Here is a 17,993-nt window from a genome sequence, read left to right as displayed (position 1 = left end):
GCAGAGTGCAACATAGCGCGGCAAATGAAAAAAAAAAAGCAAACCGAATTTTTGGCTAGTGAGCGATAATCTTCCCAATACCTTAACAACATGATTATCTCTGTCACCCAGAATTGATTAAAAGTCCTGGACAGACGTGCAGCTATCTGCTAATCCGCTTTCATTTTTGCTCTGGAAAAAGCGTCGTAGAAGCCCTGGTGGTTGTGTTAGTAGTGGTTATTTATTGCATATACAAAACGAAAGAAAAGATGTTTGCCGGCCCCGGTATCTGCTATCTGATATCTGAAGCACCTGAACTGGGGCGGCGGAAATAAAGGGATAGCGAGGAAGACGTAGAGGAAATCAAAGAGGTGCGCGATAGGGAGAAATAAAAGGGTAGGTAAAAATGAAAGAAATATATGCACTATGGTACAGTATGCAGTAGTTTGCTTGAGGTCCGCCCGCAAATGTCTTAGGTCACTGAGCACTCGGCACATCGTTCGGGTCTCCGCAATAGCTCTTCGTCCAGGCAACTGTTCACTACGCACGCAGTTGAGCACTGTACACAGCCGTCAGTGTTTTATATAGTGTGCAAGTGCGTGCGTAATGAACAGTTTGGACGCAGAGCTATTGCGGAGACCCGCCCGATGTGCCGAGTGCTCAGTGACCTAAGACATTTGCGGGGGGGCCTCAAGCAAGCTACTGTATACTGCACCATAGTGTATATAAGCCCTGAGTGTTTGAATAAATGGAGAGGAATTTTCTCATTCGTGATAATAAAATGAACATAAAAGTTTTTCGCGACAAAGTTTCAGTAAGAATTTGCATCGCGTAGGAGAATTCCATCCATATAGACAAATGTAGTATTCTGGCTTGAAATTCATAGGGGTTTGCATATATTTTCTCTATATGATGAAGGCCATACTGACGGAGAGTGTTAGATGCCAGAAACAATAAGCACGTTTTAATACTAACCGCGCTGTTTTTCTCGGTGGTGAGGCTTCTAATCCTGTGGAATTATAGAAAACCTGGTCAGCAAGTGTCTTAGGCTGAGAGAGACGATCTGACCGGTACTGACCTCCAAGACTTTAGAGGAATGTCGAGATTTAGCAGATGTACGAAAACAAATTCAATTAAAAATTTAATACTTCGATAATCAGTGATTTGTTGGCGCCATTGCCTTGTTAAGTATCTCATGACGGGTTTACAGTGTGAGATCGTGGACCTAAACTAGCAAGGCAGAATGGTGCATCCGATCTTGATACGCAGAAAACAAGGCTTTCGTCACTAGTCTCAAAACAGCAGTTTTTCTTAGGCGCTCGAGCTTTGGCAGCACAAAGAAGATGCCCTTGATTTAGGAAACCAGTAATTGCTGGTAATTAAAGTATCAGTGAAATATCTATAATAATAGGAATAAACACGTGCGAATTTGGGCAGGTATTCTCATATGCTCTGATATGCAATATCGTCAAACATCTTCCGAGATCTTTGATGAGGTCTTTAGTTTTTTTGCATATTAAAATCGGGCTTTGACTTGTGCTTTCCTTGCATGGGTCCTCAATTCAAAATCATAATCATGAGCCAGACTATACCCACTGCAGGGCGAAGGCCTGTCCTATATTCCTCCAGTTAAACCGGTCCTGTGCTAGCTGCATCCACTTGACCCCTGCGAACTTCTTACCCTCATCCGCCCACCTAACGTTCTGTCGCCCCTGCTACGCTTTCATTCCTTTGGAATCCAGTTTGTTACCCTAAGCGACCATCGGTTATCCGGTCTGCGTACTATATGTCCTGTACATGGTGTAAGATAGGGGAGGTGCCTGAACGCGCGGCGCTACTCTCTTTGGAAGGGGCGTGCGCAGTAGACGTCCGCGGTTCGCGCGCGTCCCGACAGATGGTAGTTGCACGCTGCGGGCCATCGTAGTGCGGGCCTGCGGAACCTCCTACAGCTCTTTCTCACTTTTGTTGCTGGCAGTGCTGCGTCGTGTGTGGTTAATGGTGTCGTACTTACGATTGTTCAGCGAGCGTGTCTTCAAACAATGGGAAGAAAGTGCTTTGTACCGCGTTGTAGCACCGGCTACAAGTCATGCAAGCAAAAGGTTTCACTATTTTCGGCACCGAAAGACGAAGCCGGCCTGAAACTGGAGGCACGCCATTCCGCGGAAGTATCGGGTTCTCCCACCGTCGGATTATGTCTGTGAGAGATATTTCGACCCTCGTTTTGTCTCGAAAACCTGGACTCCTGAATACAACGGCAACGTCCTGGCAAGTACTGCACGTAGAGCATGTTTGGCTGAAGACGCTGTGCCGTTGAATTTTACAGATTGTCCAGCGCCCTTATCGAAACTAACCAAACAGCGGAAAAGACCAGTGGTCAGGCAGCTCGTCGACGTTCCTAACAAAAGGCGCGTTCGTCGCACTCATGAGGACGAGAGTGCTCAAGAGGCAGGCGATTTGAGTGAGGGCGACCGTGATCGTTTGGGACGTCCATACTGTGAAATATCCGATGCTGCTCCAGTAGAGGTTGATGCCACGGAAGTCACACAGCTAGCTGAACGGCCCCGGGAACACGTTTTCAAGGACTTGTTTGAGCTCTCACCACCCTCGATTCTTCCGTCGATATCGTAGGGCTATCACAGGCGACACACGAACTGCGTCCGCAACGTAGCGTTTACGGAAATGCAGTGGAGCACAAGCCCAAAGGTGCCTGGAATGACGACAAACTGCTGGAGAAAAAAGTCACTTTCACCTCAAATATTGTTGACATTGACCAGACCGTGCAGGTGTCAGTGGTAGTGATGGGAAGGCGCTTATCCCCTCCAGTGACGACAGTGCTTTGCTTCAATTGAAGATGTCAAGATGTCTTTGTAAAGCTTGCGTGAAATGCCCATCTCTGGGAGAGGACCAAAGACGAATGTGTATCCACTGGCGCATCCAGAAAGTGCATTTGTCCATGGTTGCAACCGGTGGCGCCACAAAAATTGTCCCCTTCTTGTCCCACTAAACAACAGCACATGCAAATGGTGCTCCAGTTTTTCTGACAAGCTTCGTATTTGTTGGAAGAGGGTGATTGACATCAAAAATAGAACCAGGCTGATCAGGCGTTTTAGTTTCACATCTGTAATAAATCAGGACGGCATGCTTGCTTTCCGTAAAGCAAAGAATGCACTGAAAAGGTCGAAGAACCGCTTAATGAAACGTGTGAATATTCTGAGCGGAAAACTGAAGCAGGCCCAAGCAAAGATGCAAGACATGTCTACTGAAGTGCTGAACGAAAAACTGGAGGCACTAATGCTGCCTGCAGCTCAGTTGGAATGAATTAAGGAATGTGTGTCAGCTGCTAGATGCCGAAATAAAAAGAACAGGCGGTACACGGAGCACTGGATTTTGATATGTTTGCTTTTGTATATTTGAAGTCTATCTGGTTATTCATTTCTGGGAGACAATGAGATCTTGCCACTGCCTTATGTGCCCACGGTACGAAAGTACCTGTCAATGGTTCGAATCAAATGCAGATTGGATTCTCGTTTCTTTGCGGCCTTCATGACTATTCAGAACAATTCAGTTGGTTGTCAAGCGGACAGTTCGTGTAATGCAGAGCGACATTTGATTATGGTGCGCCCTTCAATAAAGTCATATGTCCCCCTTTTTAATGAAACCAAAATTCTGTACAAACACAAAGATAAACTAACCAGAGAAATCAGTGAAGCGTTTCATATTCATAATAATCATGACTCGTGTGTAAGCACTCCTTCTATATCGGTTCATGACTGTGAATTAATATATCTTGATTGAAAAGACTGAGGTATATGTTTGGCGGTTGGTGTTGCACATGCGCTTTTGGTTGCGAAGAGAGTATATTTTGCGCGTTTCTTACTAATAAACTGTAGTTGTTAGTCAGCGCAGGTACGTGTTGTCTTCTTCCTTGTCCTTTGTTCTTCATCTCCGCGCTGTTATTCCTTAAAAATGTACCAACTAGCTCAGCTCTCCGTTTTATTGAAATTTAAGTTAGGAAGGAGATGAGAGTAAACTCTAAGACAATGACGTATGCTAGCTTTGCGGACTTTGGTGAACCGGCAAGCCCTTCGAACGAACTTGCAGACCATGGGCTTGTGTTCATGTTACGTGAGTTTCGTCACAGCTACTCTCAGCTGATTGCCGTCTTCGCAAGCATAGGGCCTACAAAAGGGACAGTGCTCGCACAACTAGTACTGCAAGCTATTTTGTTGCTTGAGGTTGCGGGAGTGTTTCTTGACACCATTGTTTGCGATGGGGCAACAGCTAACAGAGTCATGTGGAAGCGTTTTTTGTAAGTGGCTGACTAACATGTGCAAAACACTCATTTATTCACTCTTTTCACAATAAGCGCAGTGATTATGGTTTTTCTGATGCACCACATCTGGCGAAATGTGTAAGAAACCACCTGCTGAAACAGAAAGTGTTGTTAACTAAGGTAGGCCGCGTATTGTGGGTGCATAACGACAAGCTGTACGTTGAAGACAGCAAGCTTCCTGGCTAACTTAGGGGTTGTCCAAAACTGACTCTTGCTCATCTGTGCCCATCTAATACGGAAAAAATGCGGGTTAAATTGTCTACGCAAGTATTCAGCAGGAGTGTTGCTAAAGGTCTGGAATACTACTAAAGCAGAGGAGTGTCAGGTCTAGAAAATGCGAAAGCCACTGTGGAGTTTACACTCAAACTGAATGACCTCTTTCATGCGCTCAACCGATGTCATTCGAAAGAGGGCCTGAAGCTAGGTGGGGAAGATCTGAGGGTGCTAGCGTCCTCTCTGCAATGGCTGAACACATGGGTGAGGGAGGTTGTTTCGGGCAGAATATCCCGCGATTGCTTTCTAACAGAATGAACTGCTGAGGGCTTGCGTGTAACAATCCTGTTCGCAATCGAAATATCTAAATATTTGCTTGGGGTCTGAGGTTTTAAATACGTGCTCACTGGGAACTTTAATGAGGATGTCCTTAAGGGGTTTGTTTGCAGAATTCGCCAGGCAGGTGGTCAGAACGAGACCCATCGATGTCAACATTCCTTCAGCTCTATAACATGCTGTCCATAGATGGCCTGATCAAGCCACACAAATTTGGTAACTGTCAGATCTAGAATGTAAGTGAGTTAAACTTTTTATGCTGTCAGATTTTACATCAGCATTTCAAGATGATTCGGACCAGGAAAGTAAACTTCAGAAGCTGAAGCGAACCCTTGATGGCCTTGTGGACGCAGAAGTAGAATGTGAGGATGTGTTTGATCATGTTTAACAATCTGCAAATGTGGAAGACTGTATTATAAACTACGTTGCTGAGTTTTCGTGCCGAGAACTTCTGAGGCATATGACATGTTCAGAATGCAAGCAGGGGCTTGTCGCACCAATAAAGCTATCAGAAAAGCCTGAACAACCTTTGTAAACTGCAAGACCCATGAAAAACTGCTGCATTCCATTACCAATACAATTAACCTCGTTTATGCCACAAAAACGACCTTTCAGAAGCACTCTGAAAGCAATTTCGCTTACGAGCAAACTCTGGATGAGGTCATGGACACCGTCTATTTCGCGTTCCCCGGCCTGCACCACTGATAAGATTGACATAACTGCAAAGATCCTGTACTCTATATCTCAATGAGAATGCGTCAATACTGCAAGCAAAAAACCCGTGACATGACTATGAAAACAAGAGAGCTGAGGAAGCAATCTAAATTGGTCTAGTGTGATCAATTTTTGCAGAGATGACTCATTGTGTAGCCAGAGATAAGCACTCTTTCAAATGCAAGTAATGATGTGTATTTTGACGGAAGAGTAGATGCGCAGTATTTAATGTCATTTGGGCACCTTTCATATGTTTCATAGCGTATTAGGAGATGAATTGGTGATTGCATCCAAACACTGAAAAGAGAAAAAGAAGCGAGATACTTTTCTGATGCATTGTGAATTTTTTCGTATTTAAACGAATTCTTTTTTGCGTTAGCATTGTCACTTAAAAGCATATTTCTATGTTGCATATGATACATTATACGAAAGTGGTTCCAGTTTTGTCACAGTTTTGCCCATAGTGTTCATGCCTGTTTTATCCCTTTGGTTTTATTTCTCTATGCTTTCGACTACTCTTAATTGTGCCATAAATCTGAGCACACCGCTGTGTGTATCAAATAAAAGTTGTGTTCTTTCGTTTCAACCTCTTTTGAAATTGCATAGTAATTAGAGCAAGAACAAGGAACTGTATTACCCGGATTCTTTATCTGAAAAAGGCAAGCCAAGAAAGTGCATAGCAACGATATCTGGTTGCAGTAAATAATAACGGCGGGTTGCTTTGTTTCTGAGTTTTCTACTAAACTGCAATACGTCTTGGAGACATTAGCATCCGCGACGCTAACGTATTTGGTGTGCAGGAATCCCAACTTCGCATTGCTATACGACCACGGCACATCGCGACTTATTGTGCCTTGCCTTATAGCCGCTTTACTTTCCCCAAAACACAGAAGTATTGAAATATATTCAGTTGCAAATTTAGCACTGTTGTTTTTCTGCCCATCTACACGAATGAAGTTTAATAAGCGGGCCTGTCGATGGAAAATGTGTATTCTTCAAACACTTTCACATGCGCCGCTCCTTCGTCTCTGAGCTCGCAGTCCGCTGCCATGGGCCGCAGTGCTTCAGTGTCATTACCTGGTAAACCGAGAACACCGAGCGAGAACTCGCCACGCTGCCGCCTCCGTCGACACAATGCCAAATGCGTGCCATCCCAGTCTTATTCTCCTTGTTATTTCCCTTTTATGGTCTGGATCTGCGGTTACTACCCGTCCTAAGTAGACAAATTTGCCTACTACTTTCATTGCTTCGTTACCTAACGTAACCTCTGTTCCTTCCCGATGCTGTTGAACATCACCTTAGTCTTCTGCATAGTGGCTTTCAAGCCTACCTTTTTACTTTTCTATTCTATTTCATCAACTATTCTTTGCAGCTCATCCCCTGAGTTACTTAGCAAGGCATTGTCACCAGCGAATCTCATATTACTGAGGAATTCTCCATCTACCACTATTCCTAACTGCTCCCATTCTGTCTCTCAATACTTCTTTTAAGCAAGCTGTGATTATTAGTGGGTATATCGTGTCTCCATGACTAACACCTTCTTTTATAGGATTTTTTTTTACTTTATGCAGGACTACGATTGCTGTGCAGTCAGTATAGGTATATATCTTCCAGCACTTTCACGTACGACGCGTCTACACCCTGCATTGGCAATGCCTGCATGACCACCAAGGTTTCTGCTCAGTCAAATGGTATTTCGTAATCAATAAATGCAATGCCTAAGGACTGATTATATTCCGAGCAGTTTTCGATTACCTGGGTGATGATATGCATATGATCGATAGTAGAGTACCCTTTCCGAAAACCTGCTTGATCCAATGGTTAGTTGCTGTCTAAGGTTGGCCTGTTTCTATTAGCGGTTACCTTGGTAAATACCTTTTACATAACAGACAGTAAGCAGAATGGTCTGCAAGTTTTCAAGTCCTTAGCATCCCCTTTCTTATGATTTAAGATAATATTTGTGTTCTTCAATTATAAGGGTACCGACGACACCTGGCACTGCATATACAGGGTGGCTAGTTTTTACAGCACGATATCTCCCCTCTCACCATTATTCAACACATTTATGGCTACCTGATCCTCTCCTGCCGCTTTCCTCCTTCTCATGGTTTCTAATGCTTCCTTAACTTCGTCCTTCATCACTGGAGGAACGTCTGACTGTATATTTGATTTCTCTATGCCCAATTTCGTCTTCATCGCTTTAAGGCTCCCCCGTTCTTCAATGCATGCTTATTTTTCTCCATGTTCTACCTCCTTATATCGGCCACTTTGCGCTCATTGATCAACTTTGATATCTCTGCCAATTCTATCTGGTCTGTTGGATTGGAAGCGTTCATACTTAGGCGTTTCCTGTTCAAATATTTTGTCTCCATAGACAGCTTACCGGTATCCTGTCACGCTACCCTGCTGCCAACTTCTACAGCCTACTTAGTAATGACATCTGTGAAGTTATTGTTAATGGCTTTTAGGCTATAATGTCATCATCTTCGGTTAGAGCTGGATATCTATTCTGTATCGAGATCATGAACTCTTCGGTCCTCCTTCTGACCTCTTCAGATTTAGACTACTTCAAGACCTTACCATCCTGTCGTCACTGCATCGCACTTTCCAGATTACCTCTACATCCTGCATAATGACCAGTTTAGAACACATTATGAAGACAATTTTCTTTTCAATCTCTCCGTTATGACTTTTCCATGTCCACTGCAGGTTCTTTCGTTTGCTGAAGAAGGTGTTCATGATTCATCAGTAATTGAGTTCTTGCAAACTCAACTACTAACTCCCCCTACTATTCCTAGAACCAATGCCATAGTCACCCACTGCTTGGTGTCCTGCCTGCTTTCTCCCTACCATGGCACTGAATTCACCCATTAGTACTGTATACTACATCTTTCGTTTAGGCATTTCCAATTCTACATCTTTTTAGATGCTTTAAACTGCCCGGTCGATATGACTACATGTAGGTGCGTTGGCGTGTACAACCTTAAGTTTATGCCACTTATTATGCTTAATTACGAGGCCTGCCACACTCTCAATAATTCTATAGAATTAATCCATATTATCAGCTATTTACTTATTGATAACGAGACTTACTCTTAGTTCTCGCTACTGCGGTAGACCTCGATAACCCATGCCCGTACTTCAGTACAGTATATGCCTCATTCGGCCTCCTAACCTCACTAAGCCCTATGACTTCCTATTTTGTAACCTTTAGTTCCTCTAACAGCACTGCTAAACAAGCTTCACTAGTTAGAGTTGTAGTGTTAAACGTTGCCAGGGTCAGTTTCCAATGGCGGCCTGTCCAGCGGAGCCAAATATTATTAGCACTCACCACTGCGTCCCAGGTCTGACCGCCACTGTGGTCAGTTGCTCCGGAGCCGCTGGTGACTGAGGGCTGGGGTTTTATAGAACTAATCATCGGAGGTGGCGGCCAGTTACTGCACCAGGGTGGCCAACTCCTGTTCTGGTGAGGGAGTGCGTTGTCGGAGGTGCTCGCCGGCATACATCGCACCCCACACCAGTATATGCAATTCTCTTGACACGCAGATTTTTTATTTTTTTTCCGGTGGAGAATTGCGTGCCACCGGGATTCGAATCTTGGTGCTCTTGCATGCGTGGCGGATGTTCTACCTCTACGCCACCACTGCACACTACGAGGCACATATGGACGCCGAACGTTGGACACGCGACCACTGTGCACTCGACTTTGGCATCGCAAAAACCAGGTAGAGCTTTTATTGGGCCTTCTTTTGAGCAACGTTCTGTGTGCTGTGGAAATCGATAAACCTTGCGGTTGAACTTCAAACCCTGTAACTCTTTGCGAGCATCCTTTCGGCTGCCTTTCTGGCCATGTTCACGATGAATAGACGTCATACAGAACACTGTGTTCTCCCATTAGTTACTTAGGCAGACAATATTATCAGCGCATCGTAGATTGCTGAAGTAATAAATTTCTAAATCAGCCACACTTGTGCTCATCTGTAGATAAGGAGGGGAAAAAGTTAACGCAGTATTAATTATCAAGAACTTCATTGATTGTAACGAAATGGTTTAAACTTAAACTGAGGGATGCGCAGCGACCTGTGGACAGGTGGTGGATGTATCGCAAGTGGAGAAGAAAAAGTAGAATGGGGGAGGAATAAGTGAGAGGTAATGGTAGTGTAGCGAAATATTAGAAAATATAGGTGTGCGCCGGGCGGGATGCGAAAGTAAGATAACAATAGTTGCCAATGGTAACGAACTGGATTTCGCAGTCTGGCAGGCAGAGCAAGGAGGGCCGAAAGTCAGGTGGAGGGAGAAGATCAGGAAGTGTCAAGACGCCGCTTTAGTCCGCTCCTTCGATGGTTTATCCACGTCGCCGTTGGTGGCCCTGCTGTTGTAACAGAGAAAAAGAGTAGCTAGAGACGAGGGAGGCACGAAGTTAAGAGACTTTCTGACAAGAGGAAGAGCAAACACCTCTGCGGCGCTAGATCGTGGCTCTTATTTTTCTTCTTTTATGAAGTTTTTTTTTGATTCGCGAGAAAATGCAGATGCATTGTAACGGGACATAGATACATACGAGTATTTTTGACATTCTTTGCCTCAATCTATATCCCAAAAACGCTTAAATAGCTGCGCTCAAATTTCACCACAGGCAGTACAGAAACCTTGATTGGACTGTTTTACTTTTTAGATAGAATCGGCACAGCTGGCACATGATCATGATGAGGAGGTGTCTTTTGGCAGTGTAGTGTAATCATAGTTATGATATACGTAATATAGAATCATTCATATGTTGCCTAATATTGTGAGCGGTGTCGATGCATCCTTTGACACTTGCTCACCCATTTAACTCTTGCGCTGTCAATCTGTCGCCATTCATTGATGGAGGGTAGTTCATTAAAAGACTAGCTTTGCGGACCACTTTGAGACTGTTTCCGAGGCGCTCGAGTGCTGAGCATGCGCTTCCCAACTTTGAATTTAGCCATGTCAGCTGCATTTAGAGTGGCAGAAGAATGAAATACGAGTGTGCTGGTCGTAAGTTACTAGGGAGGCGCCAAAATAATGCTGACTCTCTATTGCCACGTGAAGCATGAGTTTGCGCAAATGTTTCTTGTAACAACGATTTAACATATTGATATGCATGTGGCAGAAGGCTAGTTCAGGGAAAACCACCACAGCTGATGACAGACGTAAATGTTCTTGCAAGCACCAACCGTGGCTTCAACTTCATCGTCTCTCACTCGGTTTTTTTACATTGTCGTCCTCTTCCGTGGCATATACGTAACGATATTTTCCGGCATTTTCCAAGTGCGCCTTGGTGTCATCACTAATAGATTGCATATCTACGCTTTCTTCAAGTGTTGAATAACTTCAGAGTCAATGTAATCTTGAGCGATAACCATAATACTTCAGGTACAAATCCAAAAAAAGCCATCTTTCGTCAGTCTCCTCCAAGGTCAAACTGAGACTATGCCTCTAGCCACAAGTTTAGCTTAGCATAGTGTTCTATGGTAAACTGGTGCATGGCAGCGTGACTTATAAAGCGATTACAAGCACATGTCTAATTAACCTGTGCTCAAATTACCGTAGCTAATTATATTTAAATAGCTTTTTGTTAATCAACAATAAACTTTGGAGTAAATGCAATGAATCGCTGGCTAGCTTTAGTCGAGTATATTTGCACTGTAGTCATTTAGGTCCTGAAATTAAATGTACTCTTATTAGTTAGATTGAAACTAGAAGTTTGCTCCATTAAACCAAGCCATATTCTGTTGGTTAGCTTATAATACGTGCTATTGCACTGCACTAATTGACCACTTAAAATAGTGCTAATAATTTATTTCAATAAAAAATTTAACTTATAATTAAAACTTTGAGTCACATAATGTTAAATATATTTCGAAGAATGGTATCCGAAATCGAACACTAAATCACGAAATACAAATAAAAGCCAGTTAATTACGCTCGCTTAACTAGCCTTAATCGTGGTAAAGCCACTATGACTTTTTTTAACCCTGTCCACTGCGGCTATATCTTGAGATTTGAAAAACATATCGACTGCTTTTCAACATAGCCAGGCACTCCTTACTGAGCGGTACGTAATTAATTAATAATGGTGATCGATTACGTCTGCCTAAATAAATTGTGAGTAATTTCGTGACATATTTGATTAGTCTTGGTAAAAGTAACGCTTTGGCGATATAAAGTTTATTTCATTAATTGATTACCAGTTATCAACTACTTCTGTGCAGAAAGGCTACAGGGCAAAACGTCGGTGACGATGTCATTGCTTCAAAATTTTCGGCTCCGCGATAGAGCGCATGGCTTCCTGGCAAGTTGGACCCTACGTGGCCTTCGTGCTTATGTAGCTTCTGTTGGCATCTGTTGCAATTGCTCGCGTTAAGCCAAATAAATGTGCAGAGAATTGCGCCGTGAGGAGCCATTGGAGCGCTTGGTCGAAGAATCCAACTGGCCTTGCTATGTCTCTAGCAAGAAGCCTCCTCCGATGTTCAAAAAAAAAAAAAAAGCAGCCTCACATTTTTTGTCACCGATTTAATGATCTTACCTCCACTGCCTTTTCCACGCGCCAACTGAGCATGGCTCTTCTTATGGGACTCTTGTCTGTAGTGTTTAAGGTATAAAAGCAACTTAAGCTACCAGCGACATCGAAGTGGAGGGCTCCAATAGCCTCTTCATAAACGACAAAGACATACATGAAGCCGAATTTGCTGACGGTTTTAACAATTTCTTTGTCAAAATAGGTGAATACATCCGGCATAGCAGATCTACAACGCAAATATCGATAAATCGTAACAACATATTTCTTCAGCCAACCTGCGCTAACGAAGTCAGTACTGTGTTCCAAAGCTTTAACAATAGTCGTAGCACAGACGCAGATGGTTTGGAGATAAGGCTTATTAAACATGTAATTGATCACATTGCACCTTGTTAGCGCATATATTTAATTCAGCACTCTCAGCAGATGTGTTCCCAAAGGATATGCAACTGGCGCGCGTTATCGTAATTCATATGGAAGTGACAGAAATAATATAAATAACTACCAACCATTATCTATTCTACGAATATTTTCTAAAGGGCTAGAAAAATTAATTATCGAATGAATAATTTTTCTCAAAAACACAGTCTCAAAACTGAATGTCAATTTGGATTCAGGAAAAAGCGTTTCACAGAAATTGCTTTGCTCACCCAAAAAGACATAATCTTGAAAACATAGAAAAGAAACTAATGACTTTGGAAATATATATTGACTTCAGCAAAGCCTTTGATCGTGTTAATCACAATCGGTTAATAGACAAGCTGAAAAAATATGGTTTCCATGGTAAGGGCACTCGACTAATTTGTTCATACTTCTATAATCACGCTCACAGTTCGTTGAAATTAATGACCATAAGTCACAAATACGACCATACATAGCGGTGTGCCTCAAGGCAGCATTCTTGGTCACGTCCGTTTCTTCTTTTATATAGATGATATAGTGCTAATTGACAATTTGTCAAAATTTATAATTTACGCTGATGATTGTGACATAATTTTTAGTGGAAAAAATGTGACTGATATTCTACCACTCGCAAGCTCAGTTTGTTTTCGGCCGCAGGAGTGGGCTGAGAAAAACTACCTCTTATTAACTGAATCGAAAACAAAATGTGTTTTGTTCCACGCACCCGGTACATGTCTGGAAATGCCTGAATCCATCATTGGTTCATATATATTTAATCGAGAGACATCTATGAAAACACTTGGAGTTATTTTCTCTGAACACATGCTTTGGAACGACCATGTCGATCATCTTTGCTCAAAAGCGCGAAAGGTATTTGGCATTCTCAATAGAAATCAACATTTATTTGTATAATTCCTTATTTGTATAATTTGTATAAGCCAAACTTCTGTATAATTACTTATTCAATACCGTCACCAGTTACTGCGCACCTGTGTGGGGAAACACTAGGGCGCATAATTTAAACAAACTGATCTTACTACAAAAGAAAAAAAACGCTGTTAGGGCAATAGAAAATGTTTCATTCAACGAGCACACTAAACCTCTATTTTACAAGTGCAAAATAATAAAAGCCGATAACATATACAAGTAAAAACTAATAAAAAGTCACAATGCAGCAATGCAGGGCAACTTAGATACATTCCTCTCATTCGCCAATCTGCATAAACAAGAATTCCTCTCATTGCCATAAACTACTATGGAAAGTTCCCGCCACGCTCACAGGTTATGGCCGCCAACGCGTTGAATACACACTCCCCCGTACACTCAATGACCTTGCGAAGCAAGACATATACATTACGACAATTAATAAAGGTTACATAGAACAGGTATTTATAAAAGAGCATTAGTGTAACTAGAGGTTTCTTTTTACTTTCTTTTTGTGCAGTTCTTAGTACACTGAACAAAAATCTGAAATGGTACTGTGCTGTCATTGTTGTCAGTGTGGTTAGAGCTTTGTCAAGCGGCTATTCTGCAGCATTTTCTTTCACCCCGTTTTTTCACCATGTATATTTTATTTCGGTGAAAATAAAAAATTGATTGATTTATTCTTTGATATTGCCCCCCTTTGGTACTTATTTTCCGATGATATCTTAGCTTCAGTAGTAGAGCGCCTTAACTAATCACTGTGTCACTGCAGTGTGTCATATAGGATGTAGAAATTGCCATGGAACCACTGTTTCATCATCATCATCATCATCATCCGCCTGATTATACCCACTGCAGGGCGAAGGCCTCTCCCATAATTCTCCACTTAATCCGGTTTAACAATGTGTGAATGTTTAACAATGAGTGAATGTTGAAGTTAGTCGTAAGGTGTAATTCTGCCGTACGTATTAGGGCTTATTGGTGATGAGTGTTCATTGTAGTCAATTATGACTTCTCAATTAAAGATTGCAGAATCAGCGACAACAATTTGGAAAACCCACTCGTGTTTAAAATTAACTGCGCGTAAAGGAAGTTTTCGAAAACCACACAAGATTTAGTAGCACTTTGTTCAAGTTTGTTTTATGGCAATAAATTTATATGACAAGCAACGTATTTGTATTCGATTACTGTTGAGTATTATCAATTACGTTTATCAGACTGTGTTTGACTACTAAAATTACTTACATTTCAGACTAATTAATTGCATTTGTAACCAGTTACTCATTTTATTTCCCGTGTACAAGTTTGCGCCTGATGTCGCAGAATATCAGGGAAAATATATTCAAATTACTTACAGTGTAATAGCAGTGGAAGCCTAATTTGGCCCTTTCCTGCGACAGCCGGTCTATCTGTTCGGTGGTGCATTTATCTAAGGATGGCGCCAATGCGAAAGCCATGCCGAAGGGTTCAATACTAGTAATATGGTAAAGCGATCAATGCAGTAACTCGGTTGTTACGTTTAGGAACAGTCAAAGCGGATACTGAAATTTCCTTTGAAAGCTCTCAGATCTCCTTCGTCGATGATGGAGAATCTACATGGCCTGATATTTCTGACGCTCAAAATGCCCCACAGCAGAAGAGCAGAGCTTGATATTACGTCCACCAGGTGCATGCAGTGACAAGGAATATAACTCACTGGCGTTGATTTTGTGCCTCTCTTCGCATAGTTGTGGCGTCACGAGTCATGATCTTGAAGAGGATATTTTCAAAGTCCTTTTTCCAGCTTGAAAAGCAACGGAAGGGAAAGCTAACCACGGCGTTGGGAGTTTATATTCAAACGGAGGTGAGAAATAGTGGTAAATAGCAGGTATAATTAACATGTAACCTTAAAATTGTTCATGTGGAAGGAAGCACGAGTCAAGAGCCTTTCTTATAGGTGGACACAATCGCCGAACATTGAGGGAAGTAATGATTGCCAGTATGAGAGAGGAAAGAGGCGCCATACTGTACAACTGGGAATGTTATACAGCACAAGAATACTTTAAAAGGCACTGCTATCACACAGCACAGGGGCGTTTTTGTGTATCAATTACACAAAAATGCGGCGCCGACGGTGCGATCCAGTATTAAGATCACTAAGTCAGGCAGGAGGAACACAGAATTCTTAGGATGCACTTATCCCGCAACATTGCGCCCTATATACTCTTTAGAAGAATCGATTTATTCAGCCTCTTTAGTTCGGCAGGGGGCAGTTGAGAGAAGCTGCGCGTTGTCTCCGGCAGAGGTCTGAAATGGTGTATTATTTTCAACCATGACAAGGCGTCACGGCGGGTCCGCTGTCGCGAGCTATCAATAAGCTAGAGATATAGCTGCTGTCTTCATTTTAAAAAAGCTGCAGCAAGAATGTTAAAATGATTCCGGTAGGAACTAAACAACCATTTTTCGTAACGGCAATATTTCCTGTCCCAGTGGTCCTTTAAACAGCCTATATATTTTGCTTTCTGTGCTGGCCTTAATAGAAACATGAAAGTGAAAATGAAAGGATAATATCCGTACAAAATATCCTTAGAGGCAAAAGACGATTGTGGTGAAATATCCAAATCCAATTCCACTTTATATCGAACCTACAAGTTGGGGGTCTCCCAGAGAAAGAGCTGTCACAGGCAGCTTGACTGGGCCCTGGGGGCCTACAGGCAGCATCCCGTAGCGAATTTCACAGTAGAATCAAAATTGGATATGAACATGAGATCATTAGCATCACTTACACTTCCTAACGAATTATACGCATAGCAGACATCAGCCTCTCTTGACCTTTGCTCCTCAATCTCGCCTCCTCGAAGTCCTTATGGATGGGGTTCTTGTCTCTGCCTTTATTGACACCGGTGCCCAACTCTCTGTTCTCAGTCCTCGTGTCGTCATCGCCTGACGAAAGTCCTGACGCCAGCAGTTTCGCCCACCGTTCGTGTCGCCAATGGCAGCCCTGCTGCCGTGCTTGGCATGCGTACCGCCCGCGTAACCAGTGCTGGTCTTCACACATCACTATTAATCACCGTGCTTCAAGAATACCCACATGACCTGATCTTTCGCCTTAACGTCTTGACCGCTCACTCAGCCCTTATTAACTGCTCAATCGACATTCTACGCCTGGACTTTTCCCTCTGCTCTGAAGATTTCTTTACGCCACCTCACCTCCGCTCAGCAAAATATTTCTGCCTCTATCCTGAAGCTGTTCTTTGCACTCCTATGTGCCCTTTCCCGCCCGTGCCCGATGGAGACTACCTGGCGTGCCCCACTACAGACTTTGTCTTGCAACGCCACGTCAGCCTCCCACGCCTCATCGTACAAGTATCTAAGAATCGCGCCCCTCTCCTATTCCTCAAGTTAGTTTGCAGCCCAAGTCCTCCTCGACGGAATTTCATTAGCAGAACTTTCCGCACTGATCGACAGTAAAGTTTCAGCCATAACTCTCGACCCCCCCTCTGCACCCCGTACAGGCCCTGCCGCTTCTACGTCGTCTCCTTTACTCCGTGATCCTGATTGCGGCCGAACTGCAACACGATTCTATCGACACACTCTATAAGCTGTTGCTTTCTTATAGCGAATTTTTTTTTGGACCTGACCTCTTTGCCAAACGCCTATTGTAGCCCACCGCATCGACACCGGCGACGCTGCTCCTATTCACAAGCGACCATACCGTGTCTCTTATTCCAGGTGATTCAACGTGAAGTCGACAAGATGTTGGCTGAGACATCATTGAGCTTTCGAACATTCCCAGGGTAGCACCTGTTGTGCTGGTAAAGAAGATCGGAGCTGGAGATTCTGCGTCCACTATCGCCACCTCCTAAATTAAGAAGAAATGGGCATGTGGAGGACATGTAGTGCGAAGAGAGGATAACCGATGGTCGCTAAGGGTAAAAGACTGGATTCCAAGGGAAGGAAAGCGTAGCAGGACCGGCAGAAAGTTAGGTGGGCGGCTGAGGGTAAGAAGTTCGCAGGGGTCAAGTGGGTGCAGCTAGCACAAAACCGGTTTAATTGGAGAAAAATGGGAGAGGCTTTCGCCCCGCAGTGGGTATAGTCAGGCTGATATTAATGATGATAATGAACTAAGAACGGCGTTTCTATGGAGGTGCCAATGTCAAACGAGTGCGCATTGTTTGGCTTCATCAAGCTGGGCTGTACCCCCTGCAGGGCGAAGGCCTCTAAAAGCTTCCTCTAATTTAACGGGTCCGGTGCTAGCTGCATCCACTTGACCCCTGCGCCCCTGCTACGTTTACCTTTCCTTGGAATCCAATTGGTTACTCCTGGGGAGCATCGGTTATCTTCTCTTCGAACTATTTGACCAGGCCATGCCCATTTCTTCGTAATTTCTGTGATTCTAGAATGTCACTAACTTGATTTATTTCTCTTACCCACTCAACATGCTTCCTCTTAACGTTACACCTACCATTTCTTCGTAATTTCTACGATTCTAGAGTGTCAGTAACTTGATTTATTTCTCCACTCTGCACACTTCCTGTTAACGTTACACCTACCATTTTGCGTTCTATGGCCGCC

General features: G+C 43.2%; 1 protein-coding gene and 1 pseudogene across 1 annotated transcript in view; one reads left to right on the top strand and one right to left on the bottom strand.

The window, feature by feature from the left end:
* Positions 1–14,957, bottom strand: part of LOC146192192 (uncharacterized) — a 97,173-nt gene extending 82,216 nt beyond the window's left edge. The window contains exon 1 of the mRNA XM_084600423.1: positions 14,795–14,957. Within this exon, the coding sequence (XP_084456549.1) occupies positions 14,795–14,896 (102 nt within the window). The 5' untranslated portion in view covers positions 14,897–14,957. The remainder of the gene's footprint in view (positions 1–14,794) is intronic.
* Positions 2,019–3,151, top strand: LOC146192193 (uncharacterized; annotated as a pseudogene).
* Positions 14,958–17,993: the final 3,036 nt, after the last annotated feature.

The sequence above is a fragment of the Amblyomma maculatum genome, chromosome 4, assembly GCF_055883805.1.
Source record: "Amblyomma maculatum isolate TAMU_Amacu chromosome 4, ASM5588380v1, whole genome shotgun sequence".
Classification (NCBI taxonomy): Eukaryota; Metazoa; Arthropoda; class Arachnida; order Ixodida; family Ixodidae; genus Amblyomma; species Amblyomma maculatum.
The sequence above is the reverse complement of the archived record's forward strand: the minus strand, read 5'-3'. Positions and strand labels throughout refer to the sequence as shown.